Source organism: Nanorana parkeri, unplaced genomic scaffold (genome assembly GCF_000935625.1).
Source record: "Nanorana parkeri isolate BGI_ZX_2015 unplaced genomic scaffold, ASM93562v1 scaffold458, whole genome shotgun sequence".
In the NCBI taxonomy this organism is placed as follows: Eukaryota; Metazoa; Chordata; class Amphibia; order Anura; family Dicroglossidae; genus Nanorana; species Nanorana parkeri.
The window spans coordinates 873,750-898,924 of NW_017306726.1; the positions used below are offsets into that span (position 1 = coordinate 873,750).

Genomic DNA, 25,175 nt, shown 5'->3' on the forward strand with positions numbered 1-25,175 from the left:
TCATTTAAGGCAAGTGCTTTAACCACTTCAAGACCAGGTGTTTAGACATCCTTCCTGGCCAGGCCATTTTTCAGTATTCAGCGCTGCGGTACTTTGACTGCGGTACTTTATTCCATCATGCAACGCTGTACTGAAATGAATTTTATACCATTTTTTGGGGACAGATAGAGCTTTCTTTTGGTGGTATTTATTCACCACTGGGGGTTTTATTTTTTACTATATTTCGGGGAAAATTCCTGAAAATTTTGAAAAAAAAGGGTTTTTTTTACATTATGTTAGGAAACAATTATTATTACCCAATTATTTTGGTAAAATATAAAAGACGGGGTCACGTCGGGTAAATAGACACCAAACATGTCATGCTTAAAAATTGCACGCACCCGCAAAATCGCAAAAAAACTACCATACTCAAAATTTACCATAGGCGACGCTTTAAAAGCTTTTACAGCTCATCAGTTTAGTGTTATCAGTGATTGATAGCCCTAGAAGTAGTGCTCTCACTGCGACGTACGCGGTGATATGTAACATGTGCAGCGTAATGGGCGCAATCGTCATTTTCGCAGGCATACGCACCTAACGCATGCGTGTATGTATGGGTGGGGACTTAAAAAAATATAGGAAAAAAAAATTTAAGTTACACATAAAAAAGAATTTAAAAAAACAAATATTTTTTTTATTCACTTAACTTTCAAATTGACAATTTTGATTGAGTTTTATAAACAGACAATACAGAAATGACCAAAGTCTGAAACAAGGAATAAGATATCATGCGGACCAAAATCAAGTATACATTGTGTAACAAGCAACAGTACATCGTTAAACCCACTGCATGTCGGGTCCCCAACATGAGTAAATAAATGCAACCCACATGGAATGTAATAACTCTGGCTAACAGGCAGTACCACTCATGTGACGGAAAAGTAACATACTAGACATTAAAAATCAGAGGTATACATCCATTTCCCGCACCATACCTATGGTCAGCAGTATAACAGGTTAGAGGTGAAGTGCAGTACTGTACTCCTGAAAAGAGCTCGATCTGGTGTTACGCATGAACCAGGCTCGCTGGCCTGGAGAAAAAAAAAAAAACGGTGGCCAGGACAGAACCCTGGAAAAGAAAAGACACAGAACAGAGAAAAAAAAAAGCAGCAATAAAGAGAAATAGAAGGTAGTAAAAGCTGGGTACCGGCTTCATCTCGCATCTCCATCCACCTCGGGCGACATCCCGCGATCCCCCTCCAGTGCATCCCAGGCCTTCCACACCTTATTATGCACCGTCCAGGTGTTATTTAGTCTAGCAGTCAGGTATTCTAGTTTTTGGACATCTTTGATTCTGGCATACAGGTCCAGGTCAGACGGCGGGGTTGTGCTTTTTCAGTGAAGGGCAATGAGGCATCGTGCCGCCGTCAGGACATGCGATGACAGCTTTTTATCGTATTTATGGACCCCGATGAGGGGATGGCCCAGCAGGTAGTGCAGCGGATCCACTGGAATCCTACGTTTAAAAAGGGTCTCCAGTATATCCTGCACACTCCTCCAATAGGGCTTGATCCGACTGCACTGCCAAAATATATGGAACAGGGAGCCGGGTTGAGACTTGCAGCTCTCCAAATACTCTCCCACTGCTCCTGTGAAATGGCCACTCCCAGCAGCTCCTCCCACCTCCGCATGTATGAGTGCCTCGTAAATTCACCCGGTTTGTCCTCACCTAAAATTCCATATATAGCAGAGATCAAGCCCTTGGAGGAAGGTGGTTCTACACACAGTAATTCAAACGGGGTGCATTGCGGGAATACCAAGGACTTAGCTATGGACTGGGCATAGTGTTTAACCTGGAGGTATGCAAAGAGGGTGCTGGAGGGAAGTTGGTGTTTTTCTTGCAGAAGTGGGAAGGGGTGTAGAACTCACGTTCTACGGTTAATTATATCCCTGAAACGAAAGAGATGTTTTTCCTCCCATGGTGATGCCCATCTCTTCTCCATGCTAGCCGGAAGGGACGGGGTATAGAGAAAAGAAGCCATGGATGACCGTGGGGTTGATAAATGAAACGTAAATCTAAATTTAAACCAGATCGGGGGGCGTGGCCAGCATGTGATCCCGAGCAGACGTGTGCCAGAACAGCTCCGCTCCATATACTATCCTGATACTATGCTGGTGCTGATTTTTTGAGACCTACCTGGGTTCAGGCGAACCGGAACACCTCCTGAGTGAGATCGCCTTCTCAGAACTGGGCTACATGAAACGCAATAAGAGCAGATCGACTCGCTCCTCGGGAGGCAGGCCTCATGGAGTCTCGGAGGCGGCCATCTTGGCTGTGTTGGCTGAGTGCAGCAAGATGTCGGTGAGCACAGAGACCGGCGGCTCGGAGGATCCGTCTCCCGCACCTACTAGCTCTGACATCCTGGCGGCAATCACCTCCTGTAAAGAGGCGCTCACAAACAAAATCGATTCCCTCTCAGCTGATGTAAGCTTTCTGCGCCATGATCTGGATAAATTCCGAACGCGCATGGGAGAGGCGGAGGCCCGGATTTCGCAGGTGGAGGAGACCACGCGGGCGGACTCGAACGAGGTACAACGGCTACAACGGCAGCTCCAGGGCCTACAAGACAAGGCAGTAGATACCGAAAATCGGCTACGCCGCAATAATATCCGCGTGCTGGGCCTTCCGGAACGTGCGGAGGGGAAAACGCCGGCCGAATTAGCTGAAACCTTCTTGGCTAAGCTCCTGGACCTCCATGACTTACCACCGACCTTTGTGGTAGAGAGGGCCCATCGAGTTCCGCCCGTGCCGCCAAAACCGGGGGCTCCGGCCCGACCGTTCCTTATCCGCCTGCTAAACTACAGGGATAGGGACCGGGTTCTGGCTGAAGCTAGAAGTCATCCTGAGTTACTATACGAAAACGCCCGTATCTCACTGTATCCTGACTACTCAGCTGAAATACAGCAACGGCGCAGATCCTATACCGATGTCCGTAAGAGGCTCCGGGAGAAAGGATTACAATATGGCCTCCTCTACCCCAGTCGCCTGCAGGTGAATGATGGCGCCACCACCCGCTTCTTTGATACCGCGGCAGCGGCTGCTGCATGGCTGGACAACATCTAAAGGTCGCCTGACCCGGAGAAGGCGTCTTCCTGGTAAGACTACTGCCATTATTTCAACTCACTTAGCCCCACTTGGTTTCATCAGCACCCCAGAATTGGGAGCAGAAGATGTCATGGACGTGGAGGACTTGGGGAAATTCTAGTCGGGATACTACACTGCCCTAGCAGACTGTTTTGTTTTTGGGGACTTTTTGGTTTTGTTTAACCTTTTTGGGGATCCTAAGCCTCCTGACACGCTTTGCTCTGTGAGCTGTTGGGGTTATGTGTTGGACTGGCAGGGTGGGAACAGGGAGGGCTGGGGGGGGTAAGGGTTGTTTTTCCTACAGGTTGGTTGTTTTTTATCGCTACAGGTGGATGGCTCACATGCTGAGACTGCAATTGCTTTTCTATGACATGGCTAGGGGGAGCGGACGTATAATATGGGGCCAGTGCAGGTGGCCTCGGGGACATGTTTGTTTTTTTCATTATGAGTGTGCGGAGTGTGGAGGAGATTAAACTCCTCTCCTGGAATATTAGGGGTCTCAACTCTAAATTCAAGCGAGCACTGATGTTTAAGTATGTTAGACAACATAATCCACATATTTTACTTTTGCAAGAGACCCACTTAGTGGGCAATAGGTTGCTAGCTCTGAGGCGCCCATGGGTACAGCGGTCGTTTCATGCATCACATTCTGCATACTCGAGAGGGGTTTCGGTCTTGCTCCACAAGTCTCTGCCATGCACTATTGAAGAAATTCACACTGAGCCTAATGGGAAATTTGTTATTGTGGTATTGATCATGGCAGCAGAGATATATTATTGTCAATGTCTACATACCCCCATGTTGAACTGTGACCTAAAAATTTTGACCAAACTACTAAGTGTGCGCCTTAACCAACTGACGGATAGCTTGATTGATTCGGACCAAACGGGCTTTATGCCCCGAAGATCCACGGACGTTAATTTGCGTAGACTGTTTACAGACTTGCATGCGTCCCATGACAACGCCGGGACCAGGGTGGTGGCATCTCTGGATATAGAAAAGGCCTTCGATACAGTGGAATGGTCATACTTGTGGGCCACACTGAACAAAATGGGATTTCCCTTGGAATTCACTCGCTGGATCAAACTACTGTATCGTGGTCCTGTGGCCTCTATAAAACTGGGGAACAAGTTGTCAGCTCCCTTCCCTATCGGCAGGGGAACAAGGCAGGGGTGTCCGTTGTCCCCCACTCTCTTTGCTCTAGCCATGGAACCCATCGCCGAGGCTCTGAGGACATCCCCACATATTAAGGGTCTCAGAGTCGGATGGCTGGAGGAGAGAGTGGCGCTATACGCGGACGACCTGCTTTTGTTTCTCAATGATCCGGGACCCTCGTTACAAGGGGCACTAGAGGTCCTCACTACATTCTCGAAGGTATCGGGTCTCAGGGTCAACTGGCATAAGTCAATACTGTTCCCAATTGATGCGGAGGCCGGATCTGTAACGTTGTGCCTTAATATGTAAAACAATTAAATCTTTTATAAAAAAAAAATTTAAACCAGATCCTTCTGGTGCATAGCATGGATGTCAGGAGGGAAGAGGATGGGAGAGGTGCCGGCAACGCCCACGGGAGAGAGTTAAGGTGAGTCGGCGCAAGCCACAGGGACTCAATCTCAACCCACACCGCATTAGAGGACATGGCACTCCAAAAAGGTGCAGCCCGCAGCTGAGCCGCGGCAAAGTAGTGGCAGATATTGGGCAGCGCCAGGCCACCCCGGTGCTTGGGGGCACAAAGTATTTGCTGGGAAACCCTATGTCGCCCTCCCCCCCATAGAAAGTGCGAGATCTGTCCTTGCAGGGATCGAAGGTCTGAGGACGGTATGGGAATCGGCAATGTGTTAAAATAGTAAAGCAATTTCGGGAGCAAGGTCATTTTAACGGCTGCTATTTTCCCAGTGAGTGATAGATTATATGGGCCCCATTTATGTAGGAGGGATTGCAGGGTAACAAGCAGTGGTTTGTAGTTGACATTATATAACATGTGGATTTTGGGGGTCAAGTGAATTCCTAAATATTTCAATTTTTCATTCGTCCATCTATAGGGCTATGCTGATTGGAGTAAAGTCAAGTCAGTGGGGGAGATATTTATGGGCATAGCCTCTGTCTTACTCAGATTCAACTTGTAACCAGACAGACCCGAGAAAAGCTGAAGCTCACAATGCAAGCTCTGCAGCGATCCCCCCGGGTTTGTGAGCGTGAGGATCACGTCATCAGCAAATAATGCCAGCTTGAATTCCTGCGAACCCAGAGTGAGCCCCGACATGTCTGGCGCAGCCCGAATCCTAGCAGCCAGAGCCTCTATGCAAAGCACAAACAATAGCGGGGAAAGCGGGCACCCCTGCCGAGATCCATTACGGATCTGGAATACAGGGGACACGGCCCCCCTCATTTTGATAGACACCGATGTCGTAGAGTAGAGGGATGCAATGGCTGCAGCAAACGGGCCCACCACACCGATGCGGGCCAGGAGAGATCTCAGGAAAGCCAACCAAGCCTATCAAAAGCCTTCTCAGCGTCTAGGCTTAGAAGGACCATCCCCAGTCCTCTACAATTTGCGATGTCTATCTGGTTAACAAGTCTGCGCGTGTTTTCCCTCGCCTGTCTGCCCAGAACAAAACCAACCTGGTCATTGTGGACCAGACTAGGTAAAAAGACAGAAAGTCTGTTTGCTAGCAATTTAGTAAAGATTTTGTAGTCGGAGTTTAAAAGAGCAATAGGGCGGTAGTTCGCACAAACAGTGTCGTCCTTATCTGGCTTAGGGATCACTATCAAATAAGATTGCAAAAAGGAGGACGGGATAGGTTTACCCTCGAGGAACTGGTTATAAAGTTTCGTCAAGTATGGGGAAAGCACCTGTGACTGGGTCTTATAATATAGGTAGGTGAAGCCATCTGGACCTGGCGACTTGCCCATGGGGAGGGAGGCGATCGTCTTTTGAACCTCGTCCTCGCGGGGCATTCAACTTAGCACAGTCCTCTGGGGAGAGCACAGGTAAGTCACAGGAGCCAAGGTAATCTCGGATGCGGGAGGCCAAGGCATCATCCCCAGCGTGGAATGCGCCATCTTGGAGATTATACAGGGACTCATTAAAAGCCGGAATATATCTGCCATTTTCTGGGGGTGGAGATGTAGCGTGCCAGTGGCGTCACGCACTGCCGAAATCCCTTTTAGGTTAGCCTCCGCACTTAACTTACGAGCCAGAAGAATATGGGCTTTATTTTCCTTCTCATAATATTTCTGGCGCAAGTATAACATGGAGGTTTCAGTCTTATGGACATACAGGTGCTGCAATTGTGCTCTCAATCGCAACACCTCTTTTAACAAGGCCTTGGAGGGGGAGGCCGCCAGTCAACGCTCAGACCCAAGGAGCTGATCCTTAACGTTGGCAATAGCGGCCATTCAGTCTTTCTTGAGCTTGGAGGCCACCGCAATGCAGTGTCCCCTAATCGTGGGCTTATGAGCCTCCCAGAGAGTCGATAGGTCTTTCACGGATCCTTCATTAAGAGCGAAGTAACTCCGTATAGCCGATTCGATATCGTCTCTATTGTCTTCCCCCTTCAACAAGCCCTCATTCAAGGTCCAGTGTCACCTACGAATCCGGGAGGGGTCAACTTGAATGGTCAAGGCAATGCAGTGGCCCCTAATCGTGTGCTTATGAGCCTCCCAGAGAGTCGAGAGGTCTTTCACGGATCCTTCATTAAGAGCGAAGTAACTCCGTATAGCCGATTCGATATCGTCTCTAGTGTCCTCCCCCCTTCAACAAGCCCTCATTCAAGGTCCAGTGTCACCTACGAATCCGGCAGGGGTCAACTCGAATGGTCAATTCAATGGGCGCATGATCCGACCAGGAGATAGGACCTATGTGAGCCGAGACCATGTTCCGGAGAATAGGAGTATTCACCAAGAAGTAGTCAAGCCTAGAGTGGGAGCTATGGGCCGAGGAATAGAAGGTGTACCTCTTTTCCACCGGGTGTATCACCCGCCAGAAGTCAAACAGAGAATGTTGCCTAATTAGTTTGCGAAACTGCCTAGCTAGTGCCTCCGTTAGTCTGGGAGTAGATTTATCTGGGGGCGGTAAATGGTCCAGAGAGGCAGAGAAAGTCAGATTGAAGTCCCCGCCAATAATTAGATAGCCTAGGGGTAGCTTATGTAATTTAGAGAGTACTCGTTGCAAAAGAGTAATTGTCTAACACTTTTTCCACTTAAAGGAGAACTATAAGGTGAGTGCTTTTCACTCACCTCATAGTTCTAGCCGACCTGTGACAATGACTGTCACAGGTCGGCTCAGTAGATCGGGAGGTGAGCGAACACATACCGGCGTTCGCTCACCTCTCGATCCTGTCACGGCTCTCTGCCGTGACAGGGGAGGGGCTGGATTCCCCCCTCCGATCTGCCAGCGCTGACTGGCGGAAGGGACGGGGGCGGGTACAGCTGGCTCCGCCTCTAGATAGGCAGAGCCAGCTGCCAATCACGCAGCAGGGCGGATCCCGGCACAATTGTCGGGATCCGCTTCAGCTGCGGCGTCTCAGTATACTATAGCTCGCGGTACACTGAGCCTAGGGTGATGGGAGGACGCTAGTTTGTGTCCTCCCGTTACCCTAAGGAGAACTATGGGGAAAAGCCTTAACACCATAGTTCTCCTTTAAGTTTATTGCCATCACAATACAAAAGAAAAACAACGGTTAAGTATTATAAAATTGATCAGGCAAGAAAGGCAGGTTGTAGCAACGTTTGTTTTATTGGACAGTAATACAGTAAACCTGTCTGAACAATTTAGTTTAATGATACCAAATATTTAGCACTCTATAATAAAAGTAAACGATATCAGTTGTAACCATATTTTTTTTTAAATAATGACTTCCTGTTGATACTAAAATTTTTATCAAATTAGTATTACAATGATGTGAAGCTAGGTACACTGAAACAGTGTATGGCAGGACCATCATTCTAACTGGATGGGAATCACGTCCCAGTTTCTTGTTAGGTCAAGAATATGCCCCAACAGAGAATGGCAAGAATACAGGATCTGCAGAGAGAAATAGAGAAGCCCATGGGGGAAAGGAGGGTTGCTATTCTGAGACAGTAAGTGGTGCTGCCAAGAGCAGAATTACGGTGCCTGTTATTTAAAATTATTACATCCTGTTAAAGGTAGAAAGAAATGTTGTCCAAAGGATAATTAAACAATAATTCTTTGCAATTTTATGGGCAGTTTTCTCTTTACAGCAAGTAAAATATAAGTAGATGTAAACTTAATCACTACATTTAATGCATATCCAAAAGTTAATTTTAATCTTTTTCAATCGGCAACAATCATTAAGAGAATACCTGGTACCATAAGAGTAATTGATCAGGCACTTCTTGCTATCCGGTGACACGTCTCCTACTTGTGCTGGTGTGTTGTCACATGCACCTTTGAGGAAGACTTCAAGCAGCTTTGCTAACACACATTGGTCCACCATTATGTGTTGGCACTATCAAAAAGCCGCTCTACAGCAATGATGTGCAGCTACAGCTAGAGGGAGTGCATATAAACATGACGTGTCTAAAAGAGGCTGAAGAGGTCAGATGTGATGAAATGCAAAAAAGTAAATAGTAATTTATAAAAACATAAAGCATGTCATTTGTTTAACATACACGGTGCTTTAGCCAACTAAATGTCATCCTATAAAGGGATTAAACCTACTTTAGGGCGTGTTCACACCAAATGCAGACCAGATCTGCATGAGTTTCTGCACACGCAGTGCAGTGGGTTGTACCGCGTTTTTGATGTGTCCCGGGCTGTTTTTGGGTAAAAAAAAAAAAAAATTGTTTCAAATGGGCTTTCAGTTCCAGGGCATTTGCAGGTGTTTTTGATGTGTTTGCATGCGTTCCAGAGCAGGTAAAATAGGGCTTGCTGCGGTTTTTTTACATGCTCTGGAACTGAACGCTGCGGCGTGAACTAGAGCCCAAAATACCATTGGAATACATTGGACGCAGTTTTGATCCAGTCTGCAACTGCTCTGCTCCTGGAACGCGCTTGGTGTGAATAAGGGCTTAACTGTACATGTCTTATGTTTTTAATGTAAGGAGCCACAGCTTCTAGTCAAATGATCCTGTATAGCGTCTCTCTTTAAAAGAAAATCTAAATCTAAAAGCCTACAATGGGCAGGGCAAAGAATACCCTGCTTTTAAGTTTGCATAGCTCAGCAGATGTTGATCCTAAAACACCAACTAGAGGCTGAAATATGCACTTATAAGAAAAAATATACAGGTAGTCCTTAATTTACACTGGGGTTAGGTTCCTGAGCAAATGGCTGTAAATAGAAACCGGTGTAAATTGTAACCCCATATATAATGTAAGTTAATGTGAAGCAAAGGAGTTATGTCCCAGACCTTTCTAAAAATTGACATAAGTAATAATATGCAGGCACATTATATTTCAAGCTGCCCCATGCGCTCACACAAGGAGCTTTAACAAAAAGTACCTATGAATAAACTACTCTATATGTTTCTCTGAGTCTTCCTGAGTTAAACGCTGCCTGTGGATTCTACCACCACAACAAGTTGCCACACCAGCCGTACAGACTGAGTCTCAAGAGGTATTTTCAAATGCATAAATTGGTAGTTGAGATAGAATAGCGATTCTTAAATACTGAAGCCTGAGGGCCACGATGATAATCACAATTCTTTTTCTGAAGAAAGAATGCAATGGTAGCCTACATATATCTAACATACAGTATATTGATGCCAAGCTCAAGTGATATCAGGGAATATTTAGATTTACAAGACATTACTGTAATAGGATATTCCTCACAATTGCTTGAGTTACAGTAGGCACTGCTATGAGTTAAATGAGGATTAAAAGGATTCTTACAATTGGTAAACTTTAATGAAAGTGATTACAAGGATCCTGAACTTGGCATGGTTGTCGATCATTGTGCTTTAGCCTATATTGTTTCTCTCATAACAGGTTACCTTTAAAGCCCATTTCCAATTTTACCAGTTTTCTTTACCTTTAATTGTGGATGGCACCCAGGATCTTCAACTTCGTATTCTGCTTTAAAAGTTCTTTCTCTTGCCTCACTGTCAGCCTCGCAAAATGTCCACCCCATTACTTATGAGCCGTGTAATCACTCTCCGGCCAGGATATCATATACACACTGTCTATGGTGTAAATCACAGATACCTACAGTCCAAAAAGAAGAAAAAATCCCCAGGAAGAGGCAAATGTTTGAAATGCAGGAGTTGGGCTTTAAGGATTGGGGAGGACTGGTGTTCTGCAGCCACACCTAGGTGTAAAACAAAAGTCCTGAACTGGTAGGCTGTTTTCTCTGAATGTATTCCAGTGCTTCATTTTCAATTTTGACTGTAGAGAATCTTTAGCATTTATATCTTAACTTATTGCAAAAAGTAGAAGCATGCCATTAAGCCTATATAAATGTATGGCAAAACTTCAAGCAATAAAGCACTATTAAATATAAAGGTGAGGAAGGGAGGAAGGTGTTACACAAGTCATTAAAATGACACTGACAAAAGAGCAGGCCCTTCCTAATCTGAAAGGCTAATTGTTTAACTCAATTTGTATGCCACTTAGATTGGATTATAAGGCAGATTTTTCTTCTCTCCCTAACAAATTAAAGTTATATTTCAGGAAAATGAATCCTTGCCTCTCTCCCTGGGGCACAGGAGCCATTAGCAATGATGCAGCTCCTGGAGGGTACCCACGAACCTAAAGCTAAATGAGAGACAATGAAAACATGACAGACCGTACAATCTATACAATTCTGCATCTCAATCTCTTCCCCCGCACAGCTAAAAAGCCCTAGGGGCAGGCCTTGATCAAACTGTTATGAATTACACTGAGCCAACACCGCCTCGTTCTTTAGCACACAAAAAAATGAAGATTATAAACGGGTAAAGATATATTTGGAAGCATTACAGATCTACATGTATTAAACATAGCTACTATCTTAGAGATTTACAGCTTGGAGCCATCTCATTATTGTTTACTAGTAAGGGAAAAAACTAGACACCCAGAGGTTTACAACACAGAACCCAAGGAAAATTGACAACGCTTTAGTTAAGGGAACAGAATAATTAGGGGAACAAATTTTGTTGAGTTAAAGGAATAAAAATCAGGTTGATATGTGACTTGAGAAGCTTCCAAAGGAGAATACTAGGCCCCAAAGAACAACTTTGTCAGTAACTAGAGTCAGCAGGAGGGATTGGGTGCCAGGAGAAGTGAGGTAGGTGAAACTGGAATCTTAAAAGGTAGGTGTGGGGGAAAGGAGATGCAAAGAAACAAGTAAGGGAGAAAGTATGCCTCGAGAAAAGCTGCCTTAAAAGCTAGAGATTTTCATTGATTCATAAAAAAAGATATGCACCAGAATGAGTTTAAGAAGGGTGTCTTACAGATGAAACTAGAGGTGCACCAAAACGAAAATGTCAAAACCAAAATGAAAAAAAAAAAAAAGTCAGGCCGAAACCGAAATTTTTTTTTATTTTAACTTTTTCAAATATTTTGAAAAAGTTAAAATATAAAAATAAACAAATATTTTTTTTTATTTTTACTTTACTTTTAGGGGCATCAGGGAAATATCAGGGTTCTGAACAGACCCCCTATTTCAGTTTTAGAATAGAAAAAAGAGATTGAGAATACAGAGTCCTCAATCTCTTTTTCTGCAGCCTCTGTTATAAATGAACAGAAAGCCTCTGTACTGAGTGTTCCTGTTCATTCATAACATGAGGACAGAGTATGTTTACTATAACCACAATCATGAATGAACAGGAGGTGATGTAGATCACTTCCCATTCATTCAAAATTGAGGATATAGTCAACATACTATGTCATCAATTATTCACATACACTCAGCGATCGCTGAGTGTTTGTACCGCTCTCCTTCCTGATACCTGTCACAGGAGGCTGGGCGAGCAAAACTCAGCCTGCTGTGACAGCGCTTGCTGTCTCCTCCCACACTGCTCTCCTCTGATCTGTGATAGGAGGCTGAGTGGCGTGGGAGAGACTCCGGCCGCCCACAGTGCTCTCCTCCCGCAGCACTCGGCCGCCTATGACAGTTTCTCTCCTCCCCGCTGGGGCACAGAGCAGCGCCCAGCGGTTAGGAGAGAAAGAATGGATGTACTGGTGTATCGCCAAGAAAATGGCACTTTCAGCATAATGCCAAAGGTGTCATTTTCGGGCGATATATCGGTGCATCCCTAGATGAAACTGGAAGTCATGGAACATATATGGGGGGGGAGGGCTTAAAAAGCAAATGAGAGACCCTAAAGACAAAGCAAGGGGGAACTAAGGATATAAAAAGGCAGATGACTGTGTTGTCTGATATGCTGATTATGTGTTGGTGCATTAAACCTGCAAGATATCAGTGCTTCGAAGAAGCTGGTCTGCAAAAGGAGAGGAAGAATTTGGTTGCTCCGCTGATAGGGAAACGCAATTTCAGACAGATCTGCTTCAGGGTCAGAACACACACACACACACTAGAAAGAGCCATAATTGTTAAGATAAAATATAGCAGCACTGAGTCAGTAATGTCATTTGGAAACAAAGCTGAGCACACTCCACAATATATTGGTTTTAAGAAAGCCTTAATAGTTCACGTCATACTCACAAGTTCAGCTCTCTGCTTCTGCAAACCGACATCTTCCAGGGCCTGTGATAACTGTACCTAAAACATCAACAGAAAAGGAATGTCAGGAAAGCCTAAGATCTGTGACATATATACGAAACATAAATTGGTATAGATGGTTTATAATGTATTCCAGTACAGCTGTGCCTCTGCAATCCCCCTCTGCCTCTGATGCTCCTCTGGGTCCACACTTCTCGTTCCTGCCGCTTGGCCGTGCCCCCTCTTACGGCTTGCTCCCATACAGTGGCTGGGAGCAATAGCCAGCTATTGGCTATTTCAAACTGCAATAGCAGGCTGGCTATTACACCCGCCCACTGCCTGCTGTCAATCAGAAGAGGAGGACCTGAAGGAGAACACTCCTTCAATAGCAGGCTGGCTATTGCTCCAAGTCACCGCCTGCTGTGTTTACATTAAGCTGCCTCAGCAGGCAGGTGTCATTCCCCTGCTAAAACTATTGAAGTGGAAAGGTGACACTAGGGGTCCAATATACCCCTAATGTCACCTTAAAAAGAACCTGTCATCTCCGATGTGCTATCGCAAAAATAAAGTTAAATAAAAAACAATTTAAAAATGTCCCCTCAAAAAATGTAAAGTCCCCTGACTTTGCAAACGCACTCATACTAATGGAAACACAAGTAGGGTGCACTTACGTATGAAAATGGCAATTGTGCTGCATATGTCAGGTATAGTCGCGTGCGCTAGAGTGAGAGTTATAATTCTCTGGCCAATATTCATAGCTAACTCTAAACTGATAAATAGGCTTTTATATTTTTGTACATGTATATAATTTTATATATAATTGTATTTTTTTGTCAAATTTTGGTGTCTTAACAAAAAAAAGTTTGGTTATGTTATTATACTGGCTTGGAGTTTTTCTATTCGGATTATTTTAAATCCAGGAAACTAATTAAAATATCTAATATAAAACAGTTTTGTTTTTTTAAAGTAATTTTTTAGGTTTCAGCCTGACAAATTATGCTGCAAGATGTTTGCTGCAGTGCCATTAATTTCATGACACCCCAAACGCGCCTCCCGCCTTCAGTGTGATTGTCTGCACTGAAATGTGTAGTGCGATTGCAAAAAAAGGTGCATGCAGTTTTATTCTGAAGTAAACGTTATGTCTAACACTGCATGTGTGCATTTTATTTTAAATAAAAGATGTTTTTTTTTTAATCCGATCAAAAAATATCCGGCCAATTAATTATGAAAATAATTGTTAGTTGCAACTCTACCAGGAACCCAATATTCGCAATGTCCCTAGGTGTATATAGTGTGTAAATAATAATAAATATTATTTTTTTAATTAGAGAATGATTTCACAGATTGAAAGCCTCGCATCTACATAAACATCTTTGCAAATTATTTTCCATTACCAGGCATTTAAACAGTTGCTTTATCTTTTAAGTAGGATTCATAATGCAGGGAGATTTCAGTCTAATGAGGATTTTGAACTACACATAAAAGAAGCAGCTTCTATAGATATGGAAAGACACAGCGATTTTAGGGACAATTAACATCCTTCTGAAATATTCACAAATGCGCTAGGAGTCTTCTCTATTTGAACGCTAATTTCTGGCAATAGACAATAGAAGTTATTAAAAGCGTTATCATCACTTTCAGTAGACAATATTTCCATTATGTATTCCAAGATTCAGAAGCAAAATCTCCACTCTTCTAACAGATTCAAGTTGTGGCATACAGGGACATTTTAATAAACGCGTATTTACCCTAGGTTCATTCGCAGAAAGGCTAGCAAAACACAAAATAGGAGAAAAATTTATAGACAAAAGCAAAAACTAGTTTTAAGCTGAGCCATCATTGTCTGAGTTTTAAGGAAACTTTGAGCCCATATTAATAGAAACCAGACCCTTGCAGCAGACCGCACGAGAATTACGTGGAATTATTGAGTTGTGCTACAGCATTTCTGTTTTTAATTCTTGTTTTTCCATGTATACAGGTTACTGAAATTAGGCTTGAGGCACTGCCACCTTGTCAATCCAGGGCAAATTGACAGGGGTCCCCATTTACCCACTGATATGCAACTTGCCAGCCTAGGGCATGACAGGGTCAAGGTATTGGGGAGCATGTTCCCTCTCCCCTAGTGACAGTGCTCAGGTATAGTAGCCAAGTGCTGTCAGAGTACTAAGAGGGAGTGACATGACCACTCTCTCTAGTGCCCAACACCTGGGGATTTTAGTGCTAGCTGCAACAAAAGGGAGCACTGGCAAGGTGGGTTTTAATAGGTTGAGGGGTTCTTTTGCAAAGACACTAATTTTGCCCTGTATGGGCAAGGTGACCATTTTTCTTTAAAGGAAAACAGGTGAATAAACGCATTAAATCCAGTCAAATGAAATCCAACTCTCCCATCTGTCTTTGTACCCTGTTACCCAGACACCCAAAAAGCTGGCTAAGACAAAAGAAGATAATTAAATAAATTAAACAACCCCCTCCCTCCGCATATCTGTGTAACTCACCCGATAGCTTTGACACAGTAAGGGGGCAATTCTCTAAGAAGGGGTTTAAAATGCCCAGCTGACACCCAGGAAATATTTTGTTTTAACAAAGTTATTTCAGCAGATCTAGTAGGATATGTGATGCATACCCCTATGAACTACAGTCTTGCTGAAACCTTTGTCCGTCCATCCGTCTGCTTCCTTGCTCCCTGTGTGCGAAAATGTGTTCTATTCCTCTTGCCCTTCATCTGGTGGTAAACAACCTAGGTCTGCCTGTTTCTATACCATCACATTTACTTACTGATTCCTAGACTGGGAATGTGTGTGCAACGAAGAACAGAAGTGGGCCAGTCCCTTGGGTTTGCATTAACATACTTGTGTGAAACCAATTGTTTTGTCTCTGTTCCTCTGTTCCTTATCTTTGTTCTGGTTTAATGAATTAAATTTACTGCTGTAACATGTAGATTGTAGAGACAAAATGTGGATCACTCTACAGCATTAGTAGTAAGGGATGAGGTGCAATAGTGTGTTCTCAGCATGAATAGGTGTGGGGTAAAACAGGAGGCTCTCAGCATGAACATGTATGGGGTAAAACAGGCAGTTCTCAGCATGAATTGGTGTGGAGTAAAGCAGGAGGTTCTCAGCATGAATATGTTTGGGGTAAAACAAGAGGTTCTCAGCATGAATAGGTGGGCAACAAATCTGCATGAAATGCTAGATGTTATAGAGTAAGCACGAACCAATACCCTAAAGTTGAATCCACACCATGAAGAATATTCAAATTCTGAAGACAAAAGGGAGTCCTAATCCAGAACTACATACAGTAGGTGTACCTAAATGCACCCTGGGTGTGCGGAGAAGTCACTTGACATGACTAGCTTGTTGAGTAAGTGGATGTATTTTGGTGGAGCAGTTCTCAATTGTTCAGCAGTAGCAATTTTCCAAAGATTGACAAGACGAAAACAGATACAGTCCTTCCCCCAGCACATAGCAATTGAAGAAAAACACACAATATCTTCACGGAATTATTTAACAAATTCAGCTAGACTGGGGTGACAACATTTCACGGGTATATTGCCTTTTCTGCTAAAAGTCTATTCTAAAATCTAACAAAATTGGAGCATTGCTGTGCTATTTCCCAGTGTCCAGAGTAGCCCAGACAAAGGTCATTAAAGCATCTTCCAATAAGACAACAGATTTCTATTGTAGATGCAAGAGTTAACTTTCTTCACTATACCTTTCAGCACTCAACACAACCCTGGAGAATATCTTATGCAAAATATAACAGTTCTTTAGTTAAAATAGGAGGTGCTAAAAAGTCTAATTTTGCTTGGTATTTGCCTTTGCAAAACAGGTCATTAATAGGGGAACCTGCCAGTGCTCATCTGTATCCACATTTGTGTTTATTAACTATGTTTGCCACTAATTAAACACTTAAAACTGCTACAAGAAAACAAATAAAAAAGCAAAAAATAAAAGGCAATTTAGTACTGTTCATAGCAAATCATTACAATAGATATAGCGATAACACACGTTATAACATATGTTAATAGCTATATGTATATATAGATAGATCTATCTATTTTTTCCCCTCCAAGGGTGAGTCTACGCTTTGTGATCATGGTGTTACCAGCTGTAGTTCCAGAGGAATAGCCAGGAGTCAGTCAGTTTAATCCTGGTTTTGTAATCATTCTGACAGCAATTCTAACATATAGGAAACAATCGTGTCTCTAGCCCAGTTGTTTTCAAGCAAAGCGATGATAACAAGTATGAATTTGCGCAAACCTTCAAGACCAGTATGCAACCCAAGCCACAAAATAAAATAAAATTGAATAGCCCAATAAAACAAAAAAATAGGCACCATGGAAGTGGCTGAGAAAAATAAATTAAGATATCTCCAAAATTCTCACAGTACCTCACTCAAAACCAATCTCTCATTTGCTCTACTGTAGAGAAGGAGTACACTGCTTTTAAGGCTTGCTAGACCACCAAACGGAGCCAAACCTTAGCATCAAATATGGCAGCTACCTGCTGTGGTCTACTGACTGCCAGTAAACTAGCAGCTGTTGGTGTCCTGGCAACCAATGATGCATCCACAACCCCATTCAGCTGCTGGGAGATTCTATATTGGGCCATATTGAGTCAATGTCAGCCAGTTAATCAGCCAACATCTCTGCCCCTTTCATTCAGCCCCGCAGGCAGCTAAAGGGGGCCAGGGATGTGCCACTGATTAGTAGGACAATATTGAATGCACAGCCCACATGGTACGAGAAACCAAAAACGAGGCTGACAAACAGTGGGCAAAGTCCTGATGGGGCAGCTGAAAGACTAGTTCCCATCAGGTCTCCCTTCCTTGTGATTGACAGCGGTGAGAGGATTCAGTATCCCTTGGTTTAGATTGCTGGACAACATGGTTTAGGGTGCACCCCCACAAGCATGTTGTTTAAAGGAATTTTGCATCTTTAATGTTTAATTTTAAAAATTACTAAAAAAGCTGCTCCACTCTGAAGGGAATTGATTTTATTTGTTGCATTGGTAAATGTCTCACATGCCCTTCTTTTCCCGAAAATCCCTCACCTATTAGCCTTGAAAATGGCTAGAATTGATTCAATTCAATGAGGTTAGGATCAACAAATTACCTTGGCAGCAGTTTGGCTAACATCCCACAGACCAAACCCAGATATGTTTCTCTCAAGGGAGAATTTAACAGAGTGAATGCATCCTTTCAATGTAAACAATCCAACACACACCCTGCCTCCTACAGTAACTCGTGTCCTAGCTGAGGAAATGGGTGTCTCACTCTCTCACTTTCTATGGTCTTGTCCCAAAATATATAACTTCTTGAAGCATGTAGCTGCATATATAGCAAGTGTCATCATTCTTACGTAGAACTGGGCTTGCTACTAATGCCAATTTGCTACGGAGATCATATATGAATTCCTTAATCCAGCTGACCAACAAGCAGCAGACACACATCTGTCTCTTAGCAGTCAGATGCTGCATTATGTATGAAAGGCTATATGCAGGCCCCCTTACAACGGACACAGGACCCGCAACATCTGTTATATATGGAAAAGTTGGAACAAAGAGTCACACATAAAATGCTTTTTTACAAAGATGGTTACAGTTTATTAACCGAGAGTTTCATGTCCACGAAAAGCAAAGTCTTCTGTCCTTCTTTAAATAGATAGCACAATATGCTAAGGGAGTACCGAAAAGCAACGTTGCAAGCTCCCGATGATATTTTTCAGGCCCGTTAACATTCACCCTCGAACCTAAAGCTTTACCAGATATAGTAGTAATGTCATATAGCAGGACTGTTTCACCATAACATGTGCAGTGTAACACCATGCATTTCTTAGGTGTCCCTTGTGACGTAATAGTCTATGTGCCAACTGATGTAGGTTGATATGTGTACTTCTTTTGTATTGTAATTTATGTTTTATATTTCAAAATCTCAAAAAAACATTTGCACAAAAAAGGGTTTGAATGTCAAATCCAGATTTTAATAAAAGGTGGTCAACCCAGTACTTTGTTCAACCCGGAAATTTCCTCCACAGTATTTTTTTTCTGCCGCTAGATGTTCATCATTCAACCCACTTCTAAAGAGCCCAGGTCAGCATGTACTCACCGCAGCCTGTGATTGAATAGTGAAAGAAGCAGCACAGTGATGAGCTCATCTCTGTCACTCTGTTTTATCTGCCTAACAGCATGTTTCTTGTCAGCACATGAACTGATTGGTTCCTAGCACTGCTTCTTCCTCTCGCACTAAAGCACTGCTGTACAAGGACTACAAGAGGCTGATACTAGGTCGAATTCAGGTACTTACACTGCTTCTATTTAAAAATACATGAACTAATGTATTAAAGATTACAGAGCTTGTATGTTATACGGAATTTGCCTAGAGTTTACCTTTAAAGTGAACCTGTGGGATAATTTAATTGGAGGTAGCTATAACCATGGGGGAATAAAAAGTGTCCGGGACAAACTTGGTCTTAACTGGAGCAGTCAATCAGCTTACATTTTCTTTTTCTATGCTGTGTGGAAAAAAAAAAAAGATAGAAGTTGCCTGGTTGCAACCACACCAGTAAAGATAGAACTTTTCTCAGACAACCTCCAAAACAGCTTTTTGCATACAGACTCTCTCAAGGCCTGCATTTGTATCTTTCAATGAATCCCTCCTACCCCTGAGAGTAGCCTGCATGGCCTCCATCTGCTGGTGGCAGCCATGAGTACAACAGAGCCACAGGAATGAATGGGACCGCAACCCACCTGCGGAGTAAGGGCACCCGATGGTGATGCTTTTGTAGCAAAGACTGTGCAGCACTGGGTAGGAGCACAGGGGAAGATTGCTGAAATGAGGAAGGTTAAGGATTGTACCACGCAGGTCTGCAAACAGGGGCAAATAGGAGGATTAATTAAAAGCAAACTTCACTATAGGTACAGTTGTCCCATAAGTAGCTTTATTCGACAGTACCCAAGCCTTTAAATGGAAAGTGAGCCATCCTAGGCCAGGTGACCGAGGAAAATGTTTGAGGATAAACAGTTAGCAAGGTCCCAACAAGCATGGATGGTCAGCTTTTGTTCAATTCATTCAAAATTGGTAGCTGCTATAGATTATAAAATGATGTAACATCAGTGTATAATCAATATATCAGCTACTAATTTTAATGTAACCAGTTTAATGACAGCAAAATTGACAGTGGATTCTGGTGTTATATTTTCCCTAGCATCAAAGTTTTCGCACATGCTGCACTTAAAGTAAACTTGAGAGGAATTTAGGGGTTGACATGTCCAACTTTCTTCTAAAAATGTTACTTGTCATGGTGCTGCACTGACCTACTAACTGACAAACAGTACTTTCTGAGCTGGAAACAGAAAATCCAAGAAAAGTTCAGTGATTATGTATGCATAATACGGGTTACTGACTCAATCAATGCTAAATCAGGGGGGTGAGTATGACAGAGAGGCAACTAGTTTTTTTATTAGATGGGCAGGGCTTGAAAAATCTACTCGTCTGTGACGAGAGGACGGCAGAGCCCGACGAGCAGCTTCCCGGACGGCCGTTGTAATTACACGACTGGCCGGGAGCTTTACATTCAAGCGATCGAGCGTCTCGAGATACCCAATCGCTTGCATTACCAGCAGCTGTTGCCGGTCCTGAGATCCGCTGTGCCCGATGCGGTCGGGATAGCATTGCTCTGTGACAGGATATCAAAGGGAGATCAGTACACGAACCCGATGCCGCCCCATCTCCCCAACCCCCTACCGCACTCTGTGTTGCCTCCAATCCCCTCTACTCTCCCCCGCCTGTATCAGCAGAGGCAGCGGGCATGGGAGGGGACACAGACCGGCTGTCAGGTACAGGGCAGCTCTGAGAGAGATGCCAGAGAGGGGGTGGGTCAGGACAGTGTGTGGCGCTGCTGGACGGGTTGGAGAGGCTTGGAGGCAGTGGGTGTGTGCAATAGCCAGTCTGCTATTGGCCACTGCAATTTGAAACAGCCAATAGCAGGCTGGCTATTGCACCCACCCACTGCCTGCTGTCAATCAGGAGAACTATTACCTTTAGTTTCCTCATTTTCAGTTTTAGCCTGACAAATTTTGCTGCAGGAGGTGTGTTGTCATGCCATTAATTCCAATTTAACTCCAAACACGCCTCCCACCCGCAGTGTGATTGCCTGCAGTAGAACGTGCGGTACTGTAATGCCCTGTGTTCCAGTGTGGTGTGATTGCAAAACATTGTGCATGCAGTTTAATTCTGAAGTAAACTTTGTTTGCAACACTCCATTTGTGTATTGTATTTTAAATAAAATATGTTTTTTTTAAATCTGTTTAACTGAAAAAATAACCAGCCAACTAATTGATTATGAAAATAATTGTTAGTTGCAGCCCGAAACAAAAAGTACATTAGCATGCTAGAGGGTATGTAGGCAAAATCCAGGAATGTGGAAAGGGAAGCATGAGGCTGGGTGTGCAGCTCTGAAATACTGGCACAGGATACCATAAAAGAAAAGAAAAAAGAGTGCCCACACTCTGGTACAGTTACACATACTCACTATGGTCATTTGGGTCATACTCTAGTCAGTGGCGTAACAACCGGGGGGGGGGTCACCCCTAAACCTACCAATAAGTTTTTAGGCTTTGGGATGTAAGGAAACACAGAGCTACCCCAGGAAAATTCAGGCAGTTTACATGTTTATCTCCCAGGCTGGTCTCAAGCAGATTCTTAGAAAGGAAAAAGTATTTTACAGTAAACTCCCAGTTAATCGGTAGGTGTTGGATAATTAGTTGCCTGTCTGTAGTTGTTTGTATAACATTACTTCATTTACTACAAATATAATGCATGTGGTTATTTTTAATAGTGTAAACAGCAGTGCTGTGCAGTAACACAGGACAGCCAATAAATATTCAGCTAGATTCACCTTAGCCCTTCATATAAATCCAATTATGATTATGCTACAAGTTCTTAATTGGCTAGTTGTAACTACACATACAGTATGTGAGTATCAGCATGGTGGCAAGGCTGACGTTCTTCTAAAAGATGCTTTAATTTCAAAGGATTCTCTTCATATTTTTCTTTTAATACCAAAAAAAAACACATAAAAATGCTATATCATTGGCTTTAAACAGAATAAAAAATGGAAATCGAGGATTAAAGAACTTATGTTCATGTTTTATAGATAATTCCATCATTACTCTAAGGGACAAATCTTAAATTCAGATCTGGCAAAGATGGAGCTGTCAACATCAGACTGAATCGCCAATTAGCGATTATAATTATGGGCTCGGAATTATAAAACCTTCATGACCCACAACTTTACAATCTGATTAGTAATTAGTGTCTAACCTGGAGGCAGATTTGTTTGGTTCTACGATGCAGACTCTGGAATACAGCGAGGGGCCAGGCTTGAGATACAGTACAAACATGTGTCCAGTTACACCAGGGCTGTCAAATTAATGTAATAGACAGCATGTAAATAGACATTGCTGATACATGCAACACTTTAAGCTAGCCATACATTAGTAGAATTTTGATAGAGAAAAAAGAAGTGGTTTCAGAGCATTAATTTGCTTTTCTAAAAGTTAATGGGGTCAAATCATCAATTGTTTCATTTGAAGGAGCAAACATCTAACAGAGAAAGTGGTTTTCGCTCAAGAAACTCATTACAAAATAAATTGTAAAAAATAAAACAAAAATTTTGAACAATGATCATCAAGTCTGATGGCATTATTGATCGTTCTGAAGAGATCCCTCGTATGACCATTCCTACGAAAGTCTACAAGATATGTCTGGCTTTACAAATAAGTGGACTAAAGACAGACTGACTGCAGACTTACTATAACCGAACACAAAAACAATAGTCTGCAGACCAATTTGAAAAGCCTTAGACTAGCGACAAAGGTACAGTATATAAAACGATGAGCAGGCCCTTTTTTCTAATGAAAGCTGTAGGCACATGTGCTTTGATATAGAGAATGTAGCCTTCCATTTGGCTGCCACCATGAAGACAAAGGCAGTGATCAGCTCGTACAGTGAAGAACATATGTGTATGCAAGGTCTATTTTTCTTGTATGCTGTAGTTAAGAAGAGGGGCAAGATGTGTTGAGCATACAAATTTAACAGCAGCTGCATGCTGCAAGAGGGTGCTCTTAAATATGTTCTTGACAGTCAGTGTTAAAGGTGACCTCCATTACTTAAGTTTTATTTGATGTTCAAGTAGAAAAAGTGCAAAGCACAATGTATGAAACAAGAGTAGCATAATAACGATATAGAGTAGCATAATAACGATACAAGCATGTTAGCATGATAGTGTAAACCACATCAGTAAAGAGAGCATTAGAAAAGCATTTAAAAAAAAGAATGGAACCAGTTAGGCATGATGTAGGGGAATCTTGTTTGTTTCTTCTTCTTTTTTGTTATATTTGACAAACAACCAAACACAATTCAACCCATTTTTGCCCTTGTTTGCTTGTGATCAAAGGTTTTAGGGTTGACAAAACAAAACTGGCCAGTACAGACTAAGTAACCAGAGGTTTAAAAAAAAAGGACATACCCAAATCCAATATATTGAATAAAATATAAGAACTTGGAAAATTTGGCTACATGGAATTCAAACTCTAAACAATTAAAAATAATTTCAAATATATTTATTTATTAGGGATGCCGATAGTACAAAAAATGGCCTAAAATTCTGTTTATCCCCAGCTTCTCTCCTGCCTGCTGGGTGCCGGCTGCAAGTTCCGGTCTGTGTCCCCCTCCAATCCCTGCTGCTTTCCCCCGCCTGTCTCGGCAGAGGCAGTGGAGATTGGAGGGAACACATGGCTCCCAGTGGGGAGGACAAAGCTGTCAGCAGGCCTAGCGGCACGGAATGCTGTGTTGGGAGGTGGTGTTGCTTCAGGATCAGTAAATATATGAAATATTTACCAATTTGTAAATAACGGAGGACATAATTATTACTATGTCCCCAGTTATGAATAAACAGTAACTAATATAAATCACTTCCTGTTCATTAATTAATGGGGATACGGTAAATATTTACTATCTGTTCACTTTATGAACAGGAAGCAGCTAACTACAGAGGCTTTCTGTCCATTCATGACTGGGCTGATAGTAAATATTTACTACCGTGTTCCCCGAAAATAAGACACTAGGTCTTATTTTCGGGGGATGTCTTACCTGGCTGCAGCTGTCCGCTCTGCCGTCCAGGGAGCCACAGACAGGTGGGTGGGCGAGCGTGCGGGGGGGGGGGGTGGGGGGCTAGCCCTATTTTCGGGAAAAAAAAAGGCGGCGGTGGGGGGGGGGGGGGTTGGGTGCTAGCACTATCTTCAGGGATTTCTGTAATATGAGATCTACCACCGAACTAGGTCTTATTTTCGGGGTAGGTCTTATATTACAGAAATCCCTGAAGATAGTGCTAGGTCTTATTTTCGGGGTAGGTCTTACTTTCGGGGAAACACGGTATATGCAGATTGTGAATGAAAAGCAAGCCTCTTGTGAATGAAAAGGAAGAGTGCTGGGCTGCAGACAAAAAGACTGAGGACTTTGTGCCCTCAATCTCTTTGAATATTTTAAAGGGAAAATATCAGGGGTTTCTTTAGACCTCTGATATTTCCCCAAAGCCCCTAACAGTAACAAAAAAAAATATCAAAGAAATTAAAAATGAAATAATTTAAAAATAACTAAACATGTTTTTAAGGTTGGGGAAAAAAGCAATTTTCAGTTTTGGTCTAAAAATGTAATGCACCATTACCGATACTGAATCGTAGGAAATTATCACTGGATTTTGTTTTCCTCATTCATTTTCACTGTTTCAAACTCATCTGACAAATGGTTTTAAAAGGAAGAGATCAGATATCACCAACTCTTAAGACCGGGGTGGCATACTCTGTTTGCTGAGGTTCCCTTTCATAGGGTCTCGCTGTTCATTATATTTAACTGATGTGATTTGACCACACAACAGAAAATGTCAAATATTGATTTGTACAAACTTTGAACTGATTCTGCAGCTGAAATTTAATTGGAATTGAAGACAGTACAAGAAACCACCCTTCCACAATACACCTGATGCCCTCTGTATGTCTCAACAAAAACTGTACAGCATCCCACATGACCTCTGTATACCATAACAATTAACTAGAGTCATGTTGTCCTCCAAAGACAGATGATGTCATATTTCTACTACTAGAGGTTACAAAATTCTGGACATCGGATAGAAACCTAGCTAAATTCTTCTGGGCACAAATGAAATTCACACACTACTGACCAACAGCATCACCTAGTAATTAAAATGACCTTGCCAGGGGAAAAAAACAAAGCCAGTCTGTAAAAGAGCAGCTTTATGTTTACATTTCCAGAGAACTGTGTTAAATCTTTGCTTTCTTGAAGGGCTTCTAGCGCGTCTTCTATACAATATTTCTGGCAGTCCATTGATGGGTGCTGTGGTTCCTCCTGCTGGCCGCAATGTCACAATATGA

At 42.8% G+C, this 25,175-nt stretch overlaps 1 protein-coding gene across 1 annotated transcript in view; it reads right to left on the reverse strand.

Moving 5' to 3' along the window:
• MAD1L1 (MAD1 mitotic arrest deficient like 1) overlaps positions 1-25,175 on the reverse strand; it is a 685,198-nt gene that overhangs the window by 377,492 nt on the left and 282,531 nt on the right. The window contains exon 13 of the mRNA XM_018560488.1: positions 12,730-12,786. Within this exon, the coding sequence (XP_018415990.1) occupies positions 12,730-12,786 (57 nt within the window). The remainder of the gene's footprint in view (positions 1-12,729; positions 12,787-25,175) is intronic.